This window comes from Pelophylax lessonae (assembly GCF_965119305.1).
Source record: "Pelophylax lessonae genome assembly, chromosome: 10".
NCBI lineage: Eukaryota > Metazoa > Chordata > Amphibia > Anura > Ranidae > Pelophylax > Pelophylax lessonae.
Window position 1 is genome coordinate 47,526,473 of NC_138777.1, and position 19,458 is coordinate 47,545,930.

Below are 19,458 nucleotides of genomic sequence, written 5' to 3' on the forward strand. Positions count from 1 at the left end.
CAGGAAAAAGCATTATGTAAAAAAAATAAAAAAATAAAAACTTTTGCAATTGATCTCTGATTAGAAGCAGCAGAATTTTTTTTTTTTTTAAGAAAATGTCAAGGCAACCTTTATTCTTCCAGCCTTGCAGGAGCTAACCAGGACCTTGACTTCATTAAAAGCACATTCTGCCCAATCCTGATGCTCCCCCATATTACAGCTATAAAGGAGTAAGGTCTAGGAACAGAAAAGCTGCCCTAAGATAGCTTGTACCTACACTAATATGTTAGCCTCCCTGCAGCTCAACAGAAGAATGGATTACAAAGTAGACCTGAGCCAAAGAACAGCTGTGTAATGAATACAGTAAGTTCTACATCATTCACAGCTCACTTGTCTCGCACAGTAGAGTTTCTTTGTGAGGGACTTGCTGTTGCCCTTGAAGATCAGCGCTCTTCTGGATAACGGAGTGCCACAAGTAACTGGAACTGCGATATCAAGTGAAATTGGATGCCACTAACTTGGCTTATTTTAACTCAACAAAATGTGAAGTGAATTATGGTTATGGTTATATATTTCTAATAAAATAATGGAAAGAAACACAAGGAAATAGTAACTTTTTTTTCTGTACCAAATTGATACATTGAAAAATCCACTTACCTAAGTATGATAACCCAATAGGCAAGATTTGAGGCCCAGACTGATTAAAGAGGCTCATACAGACCTAGAATGTTGACTTTGATGTAGGACAGAATGGCTAGTGTGTATGAGAGAACAAATAGACTTCTTTGAGCTCCTGGGAGCTGTTTAGGGATGTCATCTCAACTGGCGATTTGGAGGAATTTTGCAATAGGAACACCTGTTTCGATAACAATAGTCTAAAATGGTACATCTCATATTGGAGAGATTTCCTCCCACTTCTTGTTGTGTCTCAGGGAACAAAAGGCAGTGCTTACAACACACAAATATCATTGCTCTGCTGGTTTAAAAAAAATATGGCTGAAAATTCAAGGATGCAGGTACTTGGACTGGCCAGAGATATGTAGCTAAGCAGCACTTAGATTTGTTCGTGCATCAGGCACCACATTACCAACTTAGGCAGAAGTCATTGTCTCCATTTTGTGGTTACTATCTTCAAAGGTGTCCACAGCCAGAGGTGCCAAACAGTTTTACCATGCCTATGAGCCACACAAGCTCTTAGAATGCTGTCACAGCTACAGGGTTGCTGATGTCTAGAATTATTATCTAAAAGTAGTATAAACTACTTGCCTTGTATCACCTGCATAAGTTTCAGCTTTGCATCAGTCTTTGGATTGCACTGTTTTTCGAATGCCGTGTTTTCTCTTTGCATGCCATGGTATAGTACTTTTCCTTTGCCTTGTGCATGTCCAAGTTTCCATGTTTGCATTTTTGTCTACCTCTTGGCCTGGTGTCAGCAAGTGAATGTGATTGCCTTGCACTGACGTGTCTTGCTCTCTTTTGCCCTCGGTGATGTGGGCGCTGTCTTCCGATGCATGCTTTTTCTGAATACTTCTTTGCAAGTCCAGCAGTTTCCTGCGTTCTGTAAATCGGTAAGACCCACAATATAGAATGGTCTTCCCATAAGGCCATAAAATGGTTTGTACATACGGTTCTACAAATAGGTAATTTAGTATGTACCTGTATTATATTCAGTTCAGTGACATTTTGGAAATAGACATGCAAAAAAAACAGTGGCACCCTGCAATTAGCTAAAATCAAAGTGTTAAAAAGAAAGTTTAATTTGAACACATTTTAAACATATGTGGAAGGCATCTATCTTCTGTTTATAAGGTGGTTCTTAACTTTAAACTCTACTTTTGTTAAAACATTGAAATGTTATATATAATAGCCACACCAATCCGATCTCCTTTCTTTGTTACAGTTGAAAAAGAAGGGAGACAGTGAGCCTTTCCTTCAGGATTGAGGTTCATCGTATCATAAAGAATCCATTACTTTCTATATCCAAGGCAAAGTGACTGGTTCTCTTGACAAGACCTAGCCATTGATATGTATCCTCCCTGCACTCCTCCACCAAAACCATTTGTCTTTACATTGAGTCAAATCCCTTTTTAAGCTTGATGTTATTCTGTGTTAAAACTTATACAAAGTTAATGACTTCCTACCCTTCTGGGCCTGATAATTGGCTAAGAACTGCATCTTAGAAGGAAGGGGAGAAAGTTACATTTACTGGGAACCAGATAATTTCACGGGTTTAGACAGATGAATGGAGCAGCAGGGGAGCACACTAGCAAACGTATCAGTGGTTGGGTTGGTGACCTTTCAAGAGAACCTGCCACTTTGCCCTGAATGGGCCACGAGATTAGTGTGACTCTTTGAAAAGAATGACTAAAAGAGAAGAAAAACTGAAAGAGATTGGGTACATTCAGACATATTTCGTAAAAAGACACAACTAGAGCTGGTGTGGTGAAACTTATGATAACCAGCCACAAGACTCTTATGTACAAACCACACAGAAAAACATACTAAAGCATACTAAAGCATAAGTTCTAGTACTTTACAAAACTCTAAAATGTTACAATCATGGGGCCTGGGGGGAAGGGGGGGGGCAGTATTTTTTTACTGATGAGCTTTCAGGGCTAAAAACCCTTTAATAGCAACACCTAAGGGATAGATGTGTTATGATATTCACCACCAAATTAGGTTATCAGTATTTAAAATTTTAATGCACCAAAAAATTTTAAAGTTTTCTTTAAAGCCCAACTGGATTTTCAGCTAAATACTTTCCAGGCATGTCAAAACAAAAGGTGTGCAAAGTCCTACAGGTAAAGTCTTTTAGAAAGCATCCATAATGTAAGTAAAATGTGCTCTGCTAACATGCAGGAGAGAAAGACTATTACTTTGTGGAAACAGTGGTCTCCCTAAAGAGGTCTGCCATGCCCCCTGCTGAAGGCAAAGAGAAACAAAGAAAGGGTGCACCGACCTAGCGCATTATCCACATTAACAGGCTTTATTCATGCAACATATAAAAATGGCTACTCACAAACATAGGCGAAAACAGATCATATCAAGCTCAGTTGCTCAAATGTCAGGAGTAGTCCATAAATTAGTCCATATCCGATAAGATGAAGGCTGACGCGTTTCGAGGCTTAGCCTCTTCCTCAGAGCAAGACCTTAGCCATCTGAGATGCCAGTTGTGATTCCGTGGGGAGTGTGGTCGGGGGGCTTGGATTCCAAGCGCAGGAGAAGGGTGGTATCACCTTATTGTTTTGGAGCATGCCCCCTGCTGAGTTGGAGCTAGAGTTCTCCAACCAGTGGGGATCATGTGCTTTGATGTTTCCAAAGCCCTCACTGACTTGGTAGAGGGCATGTTGGATCTCTGCAGAGAGACCACTTTTCCATATAGAGAGCAAGGGTCTTTCTCTACAGTATGCTGACAGGGGGCAGACATTTATACTCAGGCTGTTGTTGTTTTCTAAAGAGGTCAAATAGTAAGACTTTGCACATTTTTTTATGCACATGGAATATAATTTGATGGTTTTATTTGGCTTTAATACATTTTAGATCAAATATGTCTTTATTCAGTTTTAAATATGACAGTTACAAAACATTAACAAAATAATACAGTGGACAAGGGGAAAGAGAAGTGCAAAAGGCTAATGGCCAAACCCGAATGTACTGTACATCCCCATTGAGGTTGTAATTATTCAATGTTAGGGTCACATTCTTTTACAGAAGCCACAATAGCTGGACAATCAATAAAGACTGGGGGGGGGGGGCAAGTGGGGAATGCCACCTAAGTATAATGGAGAAAGAGCTTATTGATTAGTGTCCCATCAAGGCCTTGAAAGTATTAGATATCATGTGGACCTACCAGCAGCTCCAAGAGGTGGCATGAGGGCTTTTATATATTTTAATGTATTACGTTTAATATGTTATTTCTTACCTATATTATAATTTAAAATACGTATTTGAAAATAAAAGACATAAAACCTAAAAAGACATAAAAAATTACAGAAACGTAGGTGTTTAAAGAATGAGATTTTTAGGAGAGCACTCAATTGAAAAGGTCAAGCCTCTCTATATAAAAAAGGATTTACTGTTCATGCCGATATGAAGGACTGCAAGATTAATACCCCCCTGTAAGCACGCACAATTGTTCAGGTTGCATTTTACTATGTAATGTGTACAGAAGCACAGTATCATTTCTGCTCTGAGCACCAGCCAACACTTGATAGATTATAACAACCAGTTTCTATTTGTGGGATCTCACTACTATTACTAACCAAATCACATATCTATTTCTATGGATATTAATTAACCTTGGCAGCTGAGAGGCTGGTATATCTATGTTATGTCAATACCCAAGAACTGTTATTAGTTATCCCAGTGCAGGGATGCATCACATTATGCATTATGTGAGGTCCATTGAAAGCCGAAATAGTAGCCATGTGCTTTGGGGCCTCCAACCTCAAGTCTGTGTTACAGGCTGGAGGTCACCAAGGCTACTTACTAACACAGTGAATTTTAACAGTAATGAGGCGAAGCAAGAGATCGTGCCGGACGTTGATGTCTGGGACATCCTTCGTAAGGCTCCACCATCCGAGTACGAGAAGATTGCCTTCCAGTATGGTATCACTGATCTGCGTGGACTGCTGAAACGTCTGAAGAAGATGAAGAAGGAGGAAAAGAAGAGCGAAGGTGAGGTGGCAATGAAAGATCCCCACCTGAACTGTGTTTGTTTTTAGAGGCAGGGGAGATCTGGACAGGGTGGCATTTGACCCCCGAGTCAGTGCAAATAATATATGTTGGGCAGGTGGCCATGAGTGAAAATACTCACCCATTCAGACCATAGTTAGAGTAGGACCTGAAGTTAGTAACAGCTGCCGGGCGTTATAAATCTATCTGCTTCCTGTTCAGATCTCCGATCTTCAAGCATCGACTTTTTAAGCAGCTCTGAGGTGTTATTTGACTGAATGCAGAGAGCTGCAAAGGAAGTCAATGCTGGGAGAATGCAAAAATTGGTTGTGTTAATTTAAAAGGTAGCTGAATGATAGAAATTATTTGTTATGAGGACATGGTATTTTATTTAGGTGAGCCTATGATGTTTTCAAAGAGCAGCAGCCATCTTGTTTAGCTCATAACTACTTGAACTCCAGAAGATTTACCTCCCTTCATGACCAGGCCATTTTTTTGCTATATGGCACTGCGTTATTTTAACGTAAATGAGCTTTCTTTTGGTGGTATTTGATCACTACTAGGTTTTTTATTTTTTGCGCTATAAACAAAAAAAAAAAACAACAATTAAAAAATCCTAATGAGCGTATATTGATTGGTTTGCGCAAAAGTTCTAGAGTCTAAAAACGATGGTGTATATATACTGAAATACTATGGTATATACTGTATTCTGGAACTAGATCAGGGACTTATAGTGAGAGTGCATTATTGCGGCGGCCAATCTGACACTAACTGACACTTTTGACAATTTCTGGGAACCAGTGGCACTAATACAGTGATCAGTGCTAAAAATATACACTGTCACTGTACTAATGGGAAGGGGATGCACATCTAGGGCGATCAAATGGTTAAATGTGTGCCTAACCAGTGTTTTTGTGTGTACAGTGTACTGCTTTTATTAAAGGATATGCTGGATATTATTCCCTGCTTCCCAGGGAAACAAAATCAAGCACATCCCTGCTGACGGGCTGGAGCTCTACATTGTTTACATATGCAAAGCTCTATCCAGTCTGTCTCCTCGCCGATCAGCGGCTGCGGGTGGTCATCCATTGGCCAGCACCCGCTGATTGACTTTTGCTGTAACTAATCACAGCAGAAGTCGGGTGCCCCCCCACCCAGAAGTGCATAGTGGCATATATATATAATTCTGCACAGAATGGCCGCCCTATAGCAGTAAATCTGCTATAGGGCGGTCGGCAAGAGGTTAATGCACTTCATTGTTTGCAATTAATCTCCTTCAAAACATTTTACCATATATATACAGTACTGTGCAAAGGTTTTAGGCAGATATGAAAAAATGCTGTGCAGTAGGAATGCTTTAAAAAATATGTGGTGCAAGTACCTGCGCTTATGGTGAAAAACAAAGAACTAAATGCTATAAAATGTGATTGAGCTGCTGCTAAATGAAAAGGTAGTGCCTTTAAATGAGCTTATATAAATTGGGTGCCTGCGCTGCTCATATAAATATATTATATTAAATTAATTAATTAATTACCTCTAGTGCAAACACATAATTATTGATCAATAATATAATAATCCATAAAGTGCATATGTGATATGTAAACAGTGATATATAATGATTATGAATAAACCATTCCAAAAGAAGTTTATAATTTGTGAAACAACAGTCTATAAATGAAAAAATGTGCTCAGTGCAAGGTGCTTCTTATAACATCCAGTGATTCCTTAAAGTGCTCTGTGCTCAGATCCTTCCACTCAGTGCTCCCCTCTTAGTTCCCCACTCACCAGATAGTAAAAGGGAATATCGCCTTTCACAGCTTAAAGATGGTGGAGAGTGTATCCACTTCTGATGAGGATGGGATCGTGGTATGTATGTGGCTTTTTGGAATCCTTGGATATCCTCTTAATCGATTCCCCCCATTGATATAAAAGAGGAGATCTTCTTAGTGCAGTACCGTAAAAATATTTTATTCCGAAAAGATAAATTTACACTTACAAAAACGAAGAATAACAAACGCCTAGTTCCTTCCTGGTTGTGGACGCCGCTTCCGCCTTCTGCGTTCCAACCACCGGATGTGATGTCGTACGTGCGGGCAAAGGCCTTAAAAAAATATGTATTTATTTGTTTGTTTTTATTAATTTACAAAATGCATCTAAATCAATACAATATTTGGTGTAACCACCTTTTCTCTTCAATCCAGCATCAATTCCTCTAGGTACACTTGCACACAGTTTTTGAAGGAACTTGGCAGGTAGGTTGTTCCAAACATTGGAGAACTAAACAAAAATCTTATGATAATGTAGGCTGCCTCAAATCCTTCTGTCTCTTCGTGTAATCAAAGACAGACTCCATGATGTTGAGATCTGGGCGAAACCATTACTTCCAGGAATCCTTGTTTTTCTTTACGCTGAAGATAGTCCTTAATGACATTGGCTGTATGTTTGGGTTCGTTGTCCTGTTTCAAAATAAAATTTGGGACCAATCGCATGCCTCCCTGATAGTATGGCATGTTGGGAAAAGTTTCTTCCGGTATTTCTCAGAATTTCATAGCCAAAGTCATTGAACTATCTTCATTGTAAAGAAGAACAAGGAGTCCTGGAAGTGATGATTTGTCCCCCACAGAGCTCTGATCTCACCATCATCGAGTCTGTCCGTGGATACATAAAGAGACAAAAGGTTTTGAGACAGTCTACATTTACAGACAATCTATGGTTAGTTTGCCAAGATGTTTGGAACAACCTTCAAAAACTGTGTGAAAGTGTACCTAGAAGAATTGATGCTGGTTTCAAGCCAAAGGGTAGTCACACCAAATATTTATTTGATTTAGATTTTTCTCCTGCTTACTCACTTTGCATTTTCTAAATTGATAAAAATAAACAATTAAAATCAAATTTTTTAATCATTCCTACTGTATAGCATTTCTTCACACTTGCCTAATATTTCAGCACAGTGCTGTATGCAAAATATGCAAAAGCTCTCTAAGACAACACCTACATTTACCATGGTCACAAATTACTGTGCACACTTTACCCTCAGGAAACTATCCCTGCCAGGAGAGAAGCAGTTGATCGTATTTGCTTCCCAGGCCAAAAAGTTCCCTGTCCTCCCCACTTTTGAAGTTTTTGTTTTTCAAATAACATGTATAACCATTTTGTACATATCCACAATGGTTCCACCCCCAATTATGATTTTCTGTTGACATCAGGGCAGTCAACAGATTATCCATAAAGGCTGTAGCAGCATGTGCAATGATGGGAAGAGATAGCTGGGTGGACTTTACAAGACTGGATAATCACACCAAGGCAGCCAAGGAAAGTATAGTTTTACACATAACCGGACATCATCTTCCATCACCATGTTAGAATGGGTGTTTTGTTTTAGGGCTCCAGGAAAATAATGCACAATACCAATTCCTGCCTGTAATAAAAAGCCAATGTGTTGGAGAACGTTGATCTTATTGGAACTTCTTAGCCTTAAAGTCTTTCAGTTTCTGGTTTAGATATCTCAGTAGGGTTAGTACAAGTTTATCTTGAGACACAATAAATACAATTCCAGTCATCTGCACCATGTCTGAGGTTGTGTAAGGGGTCATGGCACTGAAATATTACTTTTTGTTGGCTGACCAAAGCTGTTTCATTGGTTCACTAGCTTTCCTGAAGAAACTGGATCCAGCCTACCAAGTTGATAAGGGATCAAAGATGAAGCTGGTTGTGGAAGTAGCCAATCCTGATGCAGAAGTGAAATGGCTGAAGAATGGCCAAGAGATTCGTGTCACTGGAAGGTGAGTCTTCACTCACTAAAATCAATACCTAAAAATGTCCAGGAACAATGAAATAATTTGTGCTTTTCCTGTGAGTGGTGTAGAGGGTATTGTAATGTTGTCTGAGTTTAGCAATGTACATTAAACCAGAGTTAGATAATTCTGGAGTTCTTGGTTATAGTAATGTGAAAACCTAACAATCTGGCTCCTCAAAAGACGAACTTACAATACCTTAGGTAAAAAATTCTAAAGTAGCCAATTTTTTTTTTGTACCATACTGTTTTTATTGACATTTGTCAAATATATAACATCATAATTCCACAAAGGGGGGAAATGGTACATTGTAGAAACAATGAAAACCAGAGGAGACCATTTCACCACTCACAGGACTCTTTGCAAAGGACTCTTCCCACTACAGATTTAGTAGAGGGCGACTCAAACTTGGCACTTAGGATGAGTGAAAATGAGATGTTTTATTTCCCTTAAAATATAGTAAAAATCGGGAGATATCTTCATATTTTTACTATTTTGGTAAAATGCATTGACGTCAATAAGAAAGGTAAACTTTGGGTGTTTTTTGGCTGTAGTTTTAAGGTTATAGTGGCTCCTGAGGTTTACAAAAATAACTTTAATTTATTCTGAACCTGTTCCTGTGCCAAAAACATCCCCCAATTAGACTCATTAAAGATTTTCACAGAAAGGGAAAAAAAAGTGAAATTAGTAAGTTAAAAGAGACAGTACACAAAAACCAACAAATGAATTGGAAGCAACACAACTACAAAGAATACTACATTAAATAAGCTAAACTACTAAAAATACACCCTGTAGTTAAAGAAAGAAATTGATTTATATATAAAAAAATTTTATATAAGTAGCTCATCGACCAAAACTGAGAGAATTCTCTTTAACAAAATTTTGCTGATGGCAAAATTGGTAGTTTTGCAGCAAAATCATTTAAGCTTAAATCACCAGTATGTAAATACCATAATGTATATATCATAACAGAGTACAACACAGCAGAACACTAGTTTGAACATATCATAAAACATTTTCTAACAGGTAACATGACTTCGTATCATACCTACCAAATCAGCAGATGCTGTAAACCAATATTCGGTTTTATCAGAAAACCTATCATTTCTGTTAAAGCCCTATATAATGAGTCCTGGAGATGATATTGGCATTTGGGTTGGGGTCCATACTCTAAGCATCATGTTACATTGGTGATCTTGATGCTAACAGCAGATCATTGTCATTGGCAAGATTGCTCTAAGACTGCCTCTCTCTATGGAAACATTCCTCGCTAGCCAGGTCAACAACATGTTGCTTCCTCGCTGGATCCAGTGAGGTAATGATTCCACAGAGATGATTAGAAGGCTCTTCTATGTGACTTCACTGCTTGCGTTGTGTCCCTAGTAGCAGATTTGCTAAAGCCTTGTACACACGTGTCGAAATTCGGCAAGGAATTTTCGTCCAACGACCGATCAGACGATTTTCGGCTTGTTAGTATGATGCTTCCGACAACCGACTCTGACTTTTCGGCCGAAAAAAAATCTGGTGTGCAGGCTATAAAATTTTTGTCCTCCGTCAAAACACGGCCGATTTTCGTGCAGTCAGTACAGATTTCCACAGGGAAAAATCTTATGAGCAAGACTGGGCATGCTCAGAGAAGAAAGAACACAAAGAAAGCAATCCAACACATGACATCACTTCTGAAGTAGAATTTTGTCGGTCGACAAAAGTCCAGTGCAGTCTAGGCACATTCCAACCAACAAAACACCGCTCTGGACAAAAGACGGACGACCGGTCGGCGGAAAATCGTTGCGTGTGTACTAGGCTTAAGGCTGAATATCTTTGGTCTGCTGTCCTGACCACTCTTCCTTTTTTAAAGACGCCCCTCTTAACCCTCATATCTAAAACAATTGTCTGGTAGATATTGTCTAAGTGAATAAAGTATGTGGATAAGAATGGAATGTTTGTTCCTGCCTAAATACTTTAATATTTTGCATAATTTTGTATATAAATATATTACTATTACTTCATATTATATTGCATATTTGTTCTGCATTTTGTCTTTTTTATATCAAGTTTTCTCTCACACTTTCTTCTTTCCATGTATGATTTTTACCTACTATGCCATCGTGAACTTTTGTGAACCTGGGGTGTGAACATGGAATCTTTAGCAAGTAAGTGTTCATAAATTGTCTTTATTTTTTAATTTGTGAAATGTGTAAAAAATCATTCTTAAAGCTGCATGTAAGTCAGTAAGAGGAACAAAACCATTTAACCCAACAATGTTTTTATTGTTCATATCATGTATTGATCATACTAGAACACATGTGATCTGGTGCTACTGGTGCCTATGTCTTCATGAAGAGATTTCCCTTTATCACTTTCTGTCTTGATGACAATCTTCACCTTATCTTAGCATGGTCAAAGACAGAAATAAAAACCTGGCAGGGTTCTGATTCTCCCCTACTCTATGGGAAACCACAAAAACACTGGTTTTAGATACACTTTAAAATATGTAGGTAACACTATTGGTGTTAGGAAAGATCTATAAAAATGGATATCTTTAACTGTATAGCTGATTAATTTTATAAATGTATTTACATGTCTTTATTTAATTAACAAATCCAAAAAATAAAGGACTATTCCACTTCTAAGGATTGTTGGTTTATTAGCACACATAGAGCCTAATGTAATCCTGTGCTCTCGTCATAAAGGCTGTAGGACAAAGCAATAGGTTTACTTTAATGCAGGCCCCACCAGCTGCACATGCCCGCAGTTTATTGCCTAAAGTATGACGATTACCCTCCAAATTTTTGAGTTTCAGTGTTTCTATTAAAGAGTATTGGTAATGCTGAAGGCAAAGACATTTTAGACAACTGTGCCCTTCCAACCTTGAGGCAACAGTTTGGGGAAGAACCTTCTCTGTTCCAGCATGTTCCAGCATGACTGTGCCCCTGTGTACAAATCTCTATAAAGGTGTCGTTTATTGAGTGTGGTGTGGAGGAACTCGAGACATCCAGGCCTCAACCTCGTTGAACATTTTTTGGGATAAAATAGAAGCTATGTCTTCTCTTTTGGCTCTATATGAAAGGCCTACTAGAAGAAAAGGCAAAAGGGCCAATGGTTTCAGAATGGGATGTCCAACAAGCTAATGTAGGTGTGATGGCCTGTTTCCACAAACATTTGGCCATATATTATACCTTCCTTTTGATCTTCTGCTGCTCTATTTTGCTGCTGGAAGCAAGGAGAAGAAGCTCTTTGTAAGCTCTAAGTTACATACAGTTGGTTAAGACTTGTAGTCTATCTACAATGCAGTGTAAGGAAACCATTTGTTTCTATGGTCAATAAAAGTATAACCAGTCAGATTTTGAGAGGACTGATCCAAAATAGGTGGCGTGTGTTTAAAGTGGTTGTAACCCTAAAATAAATAAAAAATTGGATCCTGTTCCTTTAAAGCATGGACAGCAGCACAGTGTTTATGCTGTGTAATTTGGCCCTTTGTATCATCTAATAGCTGGCTGGTGCTGCCCTCCCCTTTGTAAACTGACCACGTTTATCATGGCTGCTGAGCCCCTGATACAGCGGTCAGTTTACGTGCCTCTGTCATCCGCCAAATTACAGAGGAACGTAAACTGACCAAATTACAAAGCACAAGCACTGTGCTGTTGTCCATGCTTTAAAGGAACAGGATTCATTTTTTTTTTTGTCTCAGCCCCCCCCCCCCCCCACCCGCTGCTAAAATAACTTTGTGTACTTAATAGATTCCCCTCTGTTTCATGATGTTATGTGCCCCAGTGTATGTTCTACATAAAAAATATGAAGCTGTATATCTTATTTCAGAGCGGTGCTCACGTAACCGCCCGCTGCTCTCCTGCTTTCCTCTCCTCCTCCTCCTCCCCTCCACCTGGGTTACGTCCTCCTGGGTGACGTCAGCGAGGAATTCTCAGCCCCTCCCGCTGTACTTCTCAGATCAGTAGAGGAAAGCAGCGGGCAGTCATGTGAGCGCTGAAATTAGGTATACAGCGACATCTTTTTTATATAGAACATACACTGGGGCAAATAACATCATTGAACAGAGGAGAATCTATGAAGTACACAAAGTGGCTAAGTATAAGTAAATAAAAGAGCACACATTACTATGAAGGATTGTAAATTTTTCAGGCAAAGGTTGTGTTTTCCACATTCTTGTCAGTGAATTATATCACTCACTTACAATTCTCTACATTGTCAAGGTACATCTTTGAGAGTATTGGCAACAAAAGGATCCTGACCATTAACAACTGTTCCCTGGCAGACGACGCTGCTTATCAGTGTGTGATTGGAGATGAGAAATGCTTCACTGAACTGTTTGTCAGAGGTATGTATAACTAGAAGACAAATGTCAAAAATTATTTTCTAATGGCTAGTTCAATAAAATATCAGTTGAGTTACCTGTTGCCTTTATTTTTGTGGGAGTTTTAACTGTAGTGTAGAGTCTTGGACCAAACGATTTCTCTCCAGGGTTGTGGGTCAAAGCCATTTATCACCAGGAGAGTTGGCTTTAGTCTAGAGCAGTGATGGTGAACCTTGGCACCCCAGATGTTTTGGAACTATATTTCCCATGATGCTCATACACTCTCCAGTGTAGTTGAGCATCATGGGAAATGTAGTTCCAAAACATCTGGGGGTGCCAAGGTTTGCCATCACTGGTCCAGAGCAGGGATATGCAAACTGTGGCCCTCCAGCTTTTGCAAAACTAAAAGTCCCATCATGCCTCTGCCTCTGGGTGTAATGCTTGTCTCTGTCAAAGTCTTGCTATGTCATTGTGAGACTTGTAGCTCTGCAACGGCTGGAGGACCACAGTTTGCATGTCCCTGGTCTAGAGTGTTAAACCAAACCATTTATCTTCAGGAGTCCTGGCTGTAGTGAGGATTGTGAGTTCAAACAATTTCTACTACTGGCAGTAGTGCATTGCGTTCGACCAAAAAATTTGTCTCTAGGAGTTAAGGTTGTTGTGAGGATTGTAGGTCCAATCCATTCCTCCTTGGCTGAAGTGTAGTGTTTTGAACCATACTATTTCTCGCCAGGAGATCGGGCTATAGTGAAGAACATGAGTCCAAACCATTTCTCTTTTAGAGTCTTGGCTGTAGTGTGGCATGTTGAACCAAACTCTTACTCCATGTGAGTCATGGCTATAGTGACTGTTGGACCACACAATTTCTTCCCAGGATGCCTGGTTGTAGTGAGGCATGTGGTCCAAATTATAGTGTCCATTCATTTCTTGTTAACTTTAGGTTCAGTAAGTAAAGTAGGAAAAAAGTTGATGCAAATTATTGTAGTTTCCCTTCAAAATACTGTGAATATGGGTTTTTGGCTGACCTAATTGTAATTATTTGTACCCGTGTTTCCATTTTTTTAGCTGTTATATTGTTTCTTATACCTCTTTCACACAGTCCGCCTCCGCGATCCCCGCTGAGCCGGTGGATGACAGCTCCGTCTCCGCTTGCAGAGCGGAGAGGGAGGTGTCTCAGCCCCCGCTGCCCTCTATGGGGGATCGGATGAGAGCGGACCGCCTTTCCGCTCTCATCAGATCCGATCCGATCCGATTACTGAACGGATGGAAAAATAGGGTTTCCATCCGTCCAGATTTCACGGACAGGATCGGATACGGATGGCAGCGGGTGTCAGCGGAGGTGTCTCCGCTGACATCCACTGCCCCATAGAGCTGCATGGAGGATCCGATCAGGTCCGCCTAAAAAACTGACAGGTGGATCTGATCGGATCGCCCGTGTGAAAGAGCCCTTAATCTATTTACTACCGCATCAGAGCATCTCAAAGTTTTTTCCATCTGATAGCTCAGCCAAAACGCATTGGGGTTAATTTACTATAACAGGAGAGTATAAAATCGGGTGCAGCTGTGCACAGCTTCTATGTTTTAGCCCTCTGACTTTGAAATCCCACGACTTCACTTGAGTTCGCAGAATTTCAAAGCTGCATGTCAGATTTCATGCACAGATGCCTAAGCAAGTCGCACCTGAAATTGGCAAAAATAGTGCAGAAACTTTTTTAAATCAGTGCAGCACCGCAAAGTCGGCGTCATACTGATTTGAACAGTTCCATTGCCGATAATAGGCTGTGACTTTTCATGGGATTTGGACCTGCATATATGAATGGATATCATTCGCAACGGTGTGACCAGGGGCTAATTAGCAAAGCTTGATTGAACAATCTGAAGTGAGAAGCTGATTGGTTACCATGCACAGCTGCACCAGATTTTGCACTCTCCAGTTTTACTAAATCAACCCCCTACTGTATAGGCTTCATCTAAATGTATTTGGTTTAGCATTTTACATTTTATCTTGCTATAGTGATGCTGGACTGCAAAAGGTACTCAAACCCATGTGGACATTGCTGGCTTTATAATTTACAGAAATGACTCCAGGTTTTGACATATTGGCTTCTAAAGTCATGGTGCCAGTCAGGGTGTCTGCTTTTCAAGACATGGCCATTGCTTCAAGTCTACATTAGTCAGTAGATTATTATATAGTTTATTATGGACAAGAATTTACAATATATAAAGGCATTGTTATATATATATATAAGTGCAATGGAGCTGAGCCTGGAAATCCCAGATTCTAAAATTGTGTAAAAGGTTCCCTTCTTAAATGTAGTTGAGTGAGGTTTCTTTATATTGATATAAATATATATTTACCAAATATGCCAGCCCCCCCCCCCCCCCTCCAACCGTGCTGCCAGCTTCCTCTCCTCTTCCTCCCACTGGCTGGATAGAGAACGGGGGAAGGGGCTGGTAAATATGGCCCTTTCTCTTCTGAATAAACACAGTGTGTGATCAATACTGATTACTAGCTGTGTTCACCCATAACTGAAGCATAGTAAAATATGTTTACTATGTTTTAGTTAATGAATAAACAGGAGCCTCTGCACAGATTGCTTCCTATTCATTCATCTACTGAGGCTACAGAGAAAGGATTAGTGATCTGTGCCCCCAGTCCCTTTCTCTGTCTCAAAACGAGATGTCAGGCATCTGTTTAGACCCCTGATGTTTCACCCGAGTGCCCCATAAGCATTGTGAAAACTATATACTATACAATAATGCTTTAGGTGATTGTAGCCGTATTAGTGCACTTGCGAAAGAGACAATTAAGTACTGTCCGTGATACTTTTTTAATTTGCACTAACATACAATTTTTCTGGACAAGCTTTTGGGGTATGTCCACTTCATTAAGGTCCAAGCAGTGCTGATTCACAAAAGTTTTAGCAGAATGGTAAAAAAAACACAATCTCTATAATCTCCATTCACACTACCACTACTTGTCAGGCGACTTGTCAGCTTGACAAGTCGCGGTCCATCGCGGTCCATGCAGTGCTACAGGACCCGTTCTAATAGGCGCGACACAAGTCGCTCTGACTTAGAAAAAGGGTCCTGTACTACTTTGGGGCGACCTCGGAGCGACTTAGACATTATATGAAGTCCGTGCAAGTCGCGGCGAAGTCGCGGTGCACGCGGCGAAGTCGCGGTGCACGCGACTTCACAGGTCGTCCCCCGACGTTGTGCCGCTTCAGTGTGAATGCGGTCTAAGCCAAAGGAAAAAAAGAGAAAGCCAAACAAACGAACGTAAACAAATGTACATGGCAATGGTAATAAAACTAGCATAATTAGTGAGATAAGACAGAGGGAGTAGTAAAAAAATAATAAAAAATAGTAAAAAATAAAAATAAAAAAATTAAATAATTGTAAAAAATAAAAAAGTTGTAAAAACAATAAAACAATTGTAAAAAAAAAAAGGGAAAAAATGTATTAAATAAAAAATATTAATTTTAAAAATTAAGGGCTCATTCGCACAGGTTCTCTGGCCCATACAGTGTGAATGAGCAGTTTGTTAATGTGTCCAGGGCCTCCTGTTACTCTGAAGCCCCGTACACACACGCAGATCGTCATCATACAAACGTCGGCGGACGAAAGATCTGCCGATTGTATGCGTGTTAGTATGGTGCCTCCGACAGATGTCTGCACACAATCTGCGGACAAGAGTCTTTCTTGCAAACATGAAAATTTTTGTCTGCAGACACCAGAACGGACAATTGTTTGCCTGTCAGTACAGAAATCAGCCGACAGACCGCAGATTTGCAAGACTGGGCATGCTCAGAAAATAAAAAACACAGGGAAAGTTAACCATTACATGACATCACTTCTGCAGTCAGCTGAAGTCTGCGGACAAAATTCTTGTGCTGTCCTTGTGCTGTCTTTGCACTTTTCAACAGACACCGACATCCCGGGGAGAAAAGACGAACATTTGTATGACGACGATCTGCGTGTGTGTATGGGGCTTAAGGGGGTGCAGGCTGTACAAATGCAGCTACAGGTCCTAATCTGACAGGTGTGCAGTGCTGGTGAATGGCCCTGAAAACACACTGTCTGTGTTTGGTGCCGTATACCTGCACCCGCGCGCCTGTCAGAATAGGACCTGAGGTTGTATTCATACAGTTGCTGTGTTCCAATAGCATAACATACGCTGCCTGCACACAACTCAAGCTGCATAGAAAAAAAATAAAATTCTGATTTACACTGTACAGGCCGCAGCACCCTTATGAATGAGTCCCAACACCTCATTCACACACAAAGCTTTATTTATTAACTCCATACAGTTTTATCCTTTGGATTTAGCAGAGACTTTGTAAGTTATGTGTTAAAAATTCACTCGCGCCACCTCTGTGAATAAGTGCAGCTGCTGTCCCAAATCTATTCAGTTATGCAATGCTCAACAATACGTACCCACAACAGTAAAATACTCAGGGATTGATTTACTAAAGCTAGAGAGTGCAAAATCTGGTGCAGCTCTGCATAGAAACCAATCAGCTTCCAGGTTTTATTGGCAAAGCTTAACTTAAAAAGCTGAAGTTAGAAGCTGATTGGCTACCATGCACAGCTGCACCAGATTTTTGCACTCTCCAGTTTTAGTAAATCAACCCCTTAGTGTGTAAACAGTGCGTGCCTATATAAATATTTATAATGTGACGTACATAATTCAAGGAAACATATAAGGCTCCATTCACACTTGTGCGACTCGTCATACAATTTTGGACATCAAAGTTGCATGACAAGTTGTTCCCCATGTTTTCCAATGATATTTATTCATATATGCATGACTTAAAGTTGCAGCAACTTCAAAGTTGTTCATGCACTACTTTGGTCCGACTTTCATGCAACTTGAGGGCCATAGACTTCAATATTAACCCTCAGAACTTGCATGAAAGTCATACCTGAATGTTATCCAATGCAACTTGTGTGCAACAGTTGTCCATTATCACTGGTCAAAGCCAAAGTCGGTTTCAAGTTGCACCCATCCAAAGTTGCATCAAAGTCGGAGCAACTTAGGAGTTGTAAAAGTGTGAATGGAGCCTAAATTCAAGTTCAACTGATAATAAAATAAAAAAGTGCTCAATGCAAGTGAAAATTAAACAACAACCAATCTGTGGAAAAAGTCCCTAAGCCCGCAGGCTTGTCCCGTGTGATGTCTGCAGCAGAATAATGATCCCTCTCTGTAAACCCAAATCACGTTGTGTGGAATGAAGGAAAAATTCCCACTTACCAGATAATATTGACCCTATTGTCATACAACAAACAGGAGACAAAAATGCATAAGTGGTTCTTGGTATGTCCTCCAATCGCTCTCCAGTATCCTTTCCTCGGTATCCAATCATTCGAGTGGCAGAGTTTAGTGGAGAAAAGGAGAGAAAAAGAAGCTCCTCATAGCGTAGAATTGTAAACAATAATTTATTGAACATCCTTGGAAGGATAACATACATAAAAATTCAAAAATGGTACAAAACGCAGAAAAAAACGGCATTCATACTATGTGGTGGAAACAAGAGCCTGCTCAGTGTCAGCATGTGTTCCACCTACACTAGGAGTTATGCACAGTGCATTCCAGCTTGACGTGTTTCGTCATCACATGACGTCTTCATTCCCCCTGAAGGAGTCGTTTGATTGATGCATTGAGCCCCCCTGTTCATCTGGTGAGGAATATTTATGGGAGATGTCTGGATATATACCTAATGGCTTAAGGTGTATAAGCACGTTTTCCACACTCCAGGGCTGCTTCTCCTAAGTTATGTTGTGTCCACTAATAATGATTTTAGTGTATTTTTAGCTAAAATATTGTTTTTATTTTTTTTAGGGGGGGGTGTCAGGTAGGCTGTAAGGGACACTCTGATTTCTTACAGCAGCCCTGCCTGTTGTCAGAATACAATGATCACTGCTTTAGCCAACCATTAGTGATCATATGATAAAAAAACCTGATGGGCTGGTTATACTGAAGTCAATTGATAGATCAATTCAGTACAACCAGTCTGCCAATAGATGGATGGAAAAGTTGGCCAGTCCTGCTGAACTAGCCAAATTTTGATCTGTCTATGGCCAGCTTAAGGTTCTCTTGAGGCCACTATAAATGGTCTGTTTTGGCAAACACTAGGAGCTATTACCATTCAACCAAGGCAGCATTTAATTTTCATGTGCGCAAGGATCTTCTAGTTTTCCTACTATAATGGCAATTAAAATAATACAGCTTTGTTACTAAACAAAAATGTTTCATCTGAAATTGGGCTTTATATAAAATGAACATAAAGACATTTCGGGAATACACAAACTGAACAGCAGCTTGTAAATTGTAAGAATTGTAACCTGTCCTTTTTACTTTCAGAGCCCCCTGTACAGGTCTTGCGACCACTGGAAGATCAGGTGGTGATGGTGGGAGAGAGAGTGGAATTTGAGTGTGAAGTATCAGAGGAAGGTGCACAGGTGAAATGGTGAGTTGATTACTATTGAGAGCATAAACAACTCCAAGCTGACCGGTTGATTAAGGTATATATAGACCTTTACATGATAAAACAGCCAATTCAGTTACAAATAGACATAAAAGGCAAAACATTTGTGTGTGTGCATATATATATATATATATATATATATATATATATATATATATATATATATATGTACACAGTATAAATATTAAGTGATCACATAGTCTCTGTT

The 19,458-nt window shown here is 39.8% G+C and overlaps 1 protein-coding gene across 1 annotated transcript in view; it reads left to right on the forward strand.

Annotated features, from left to right (window-relative positions):
* MYBPC3 (myosin binding protein C3) overlaps positions 1 to 19,458 on the forward strand; it is a 201,763-nt gene that overhangs the window by 84,934 nt on the left and 97,371 nt on the right. Inside the window, exons 10-13 of the mRNA XM_082271091.1 lie at positions 4,477 to 4,656; positions 8,303 to 8,435; positions 12,659 to 12,783; positions 19,127 to 19,232. Coding sequence (XP_082127217.1) covers positions 4,477 to 4,656; positions 8,303 to 8,435; positions 12,659 to 12,783; positions 19,127 to 19,232 — 544 coding nt within the window. The remainder of the gene's footprint in view (positions 1 to 4,476; positions 4,657 to 8,302; positions 8,436 to 12,658; positions 12,784 to 19,126; positions 19,233 to 19,458) is intronic.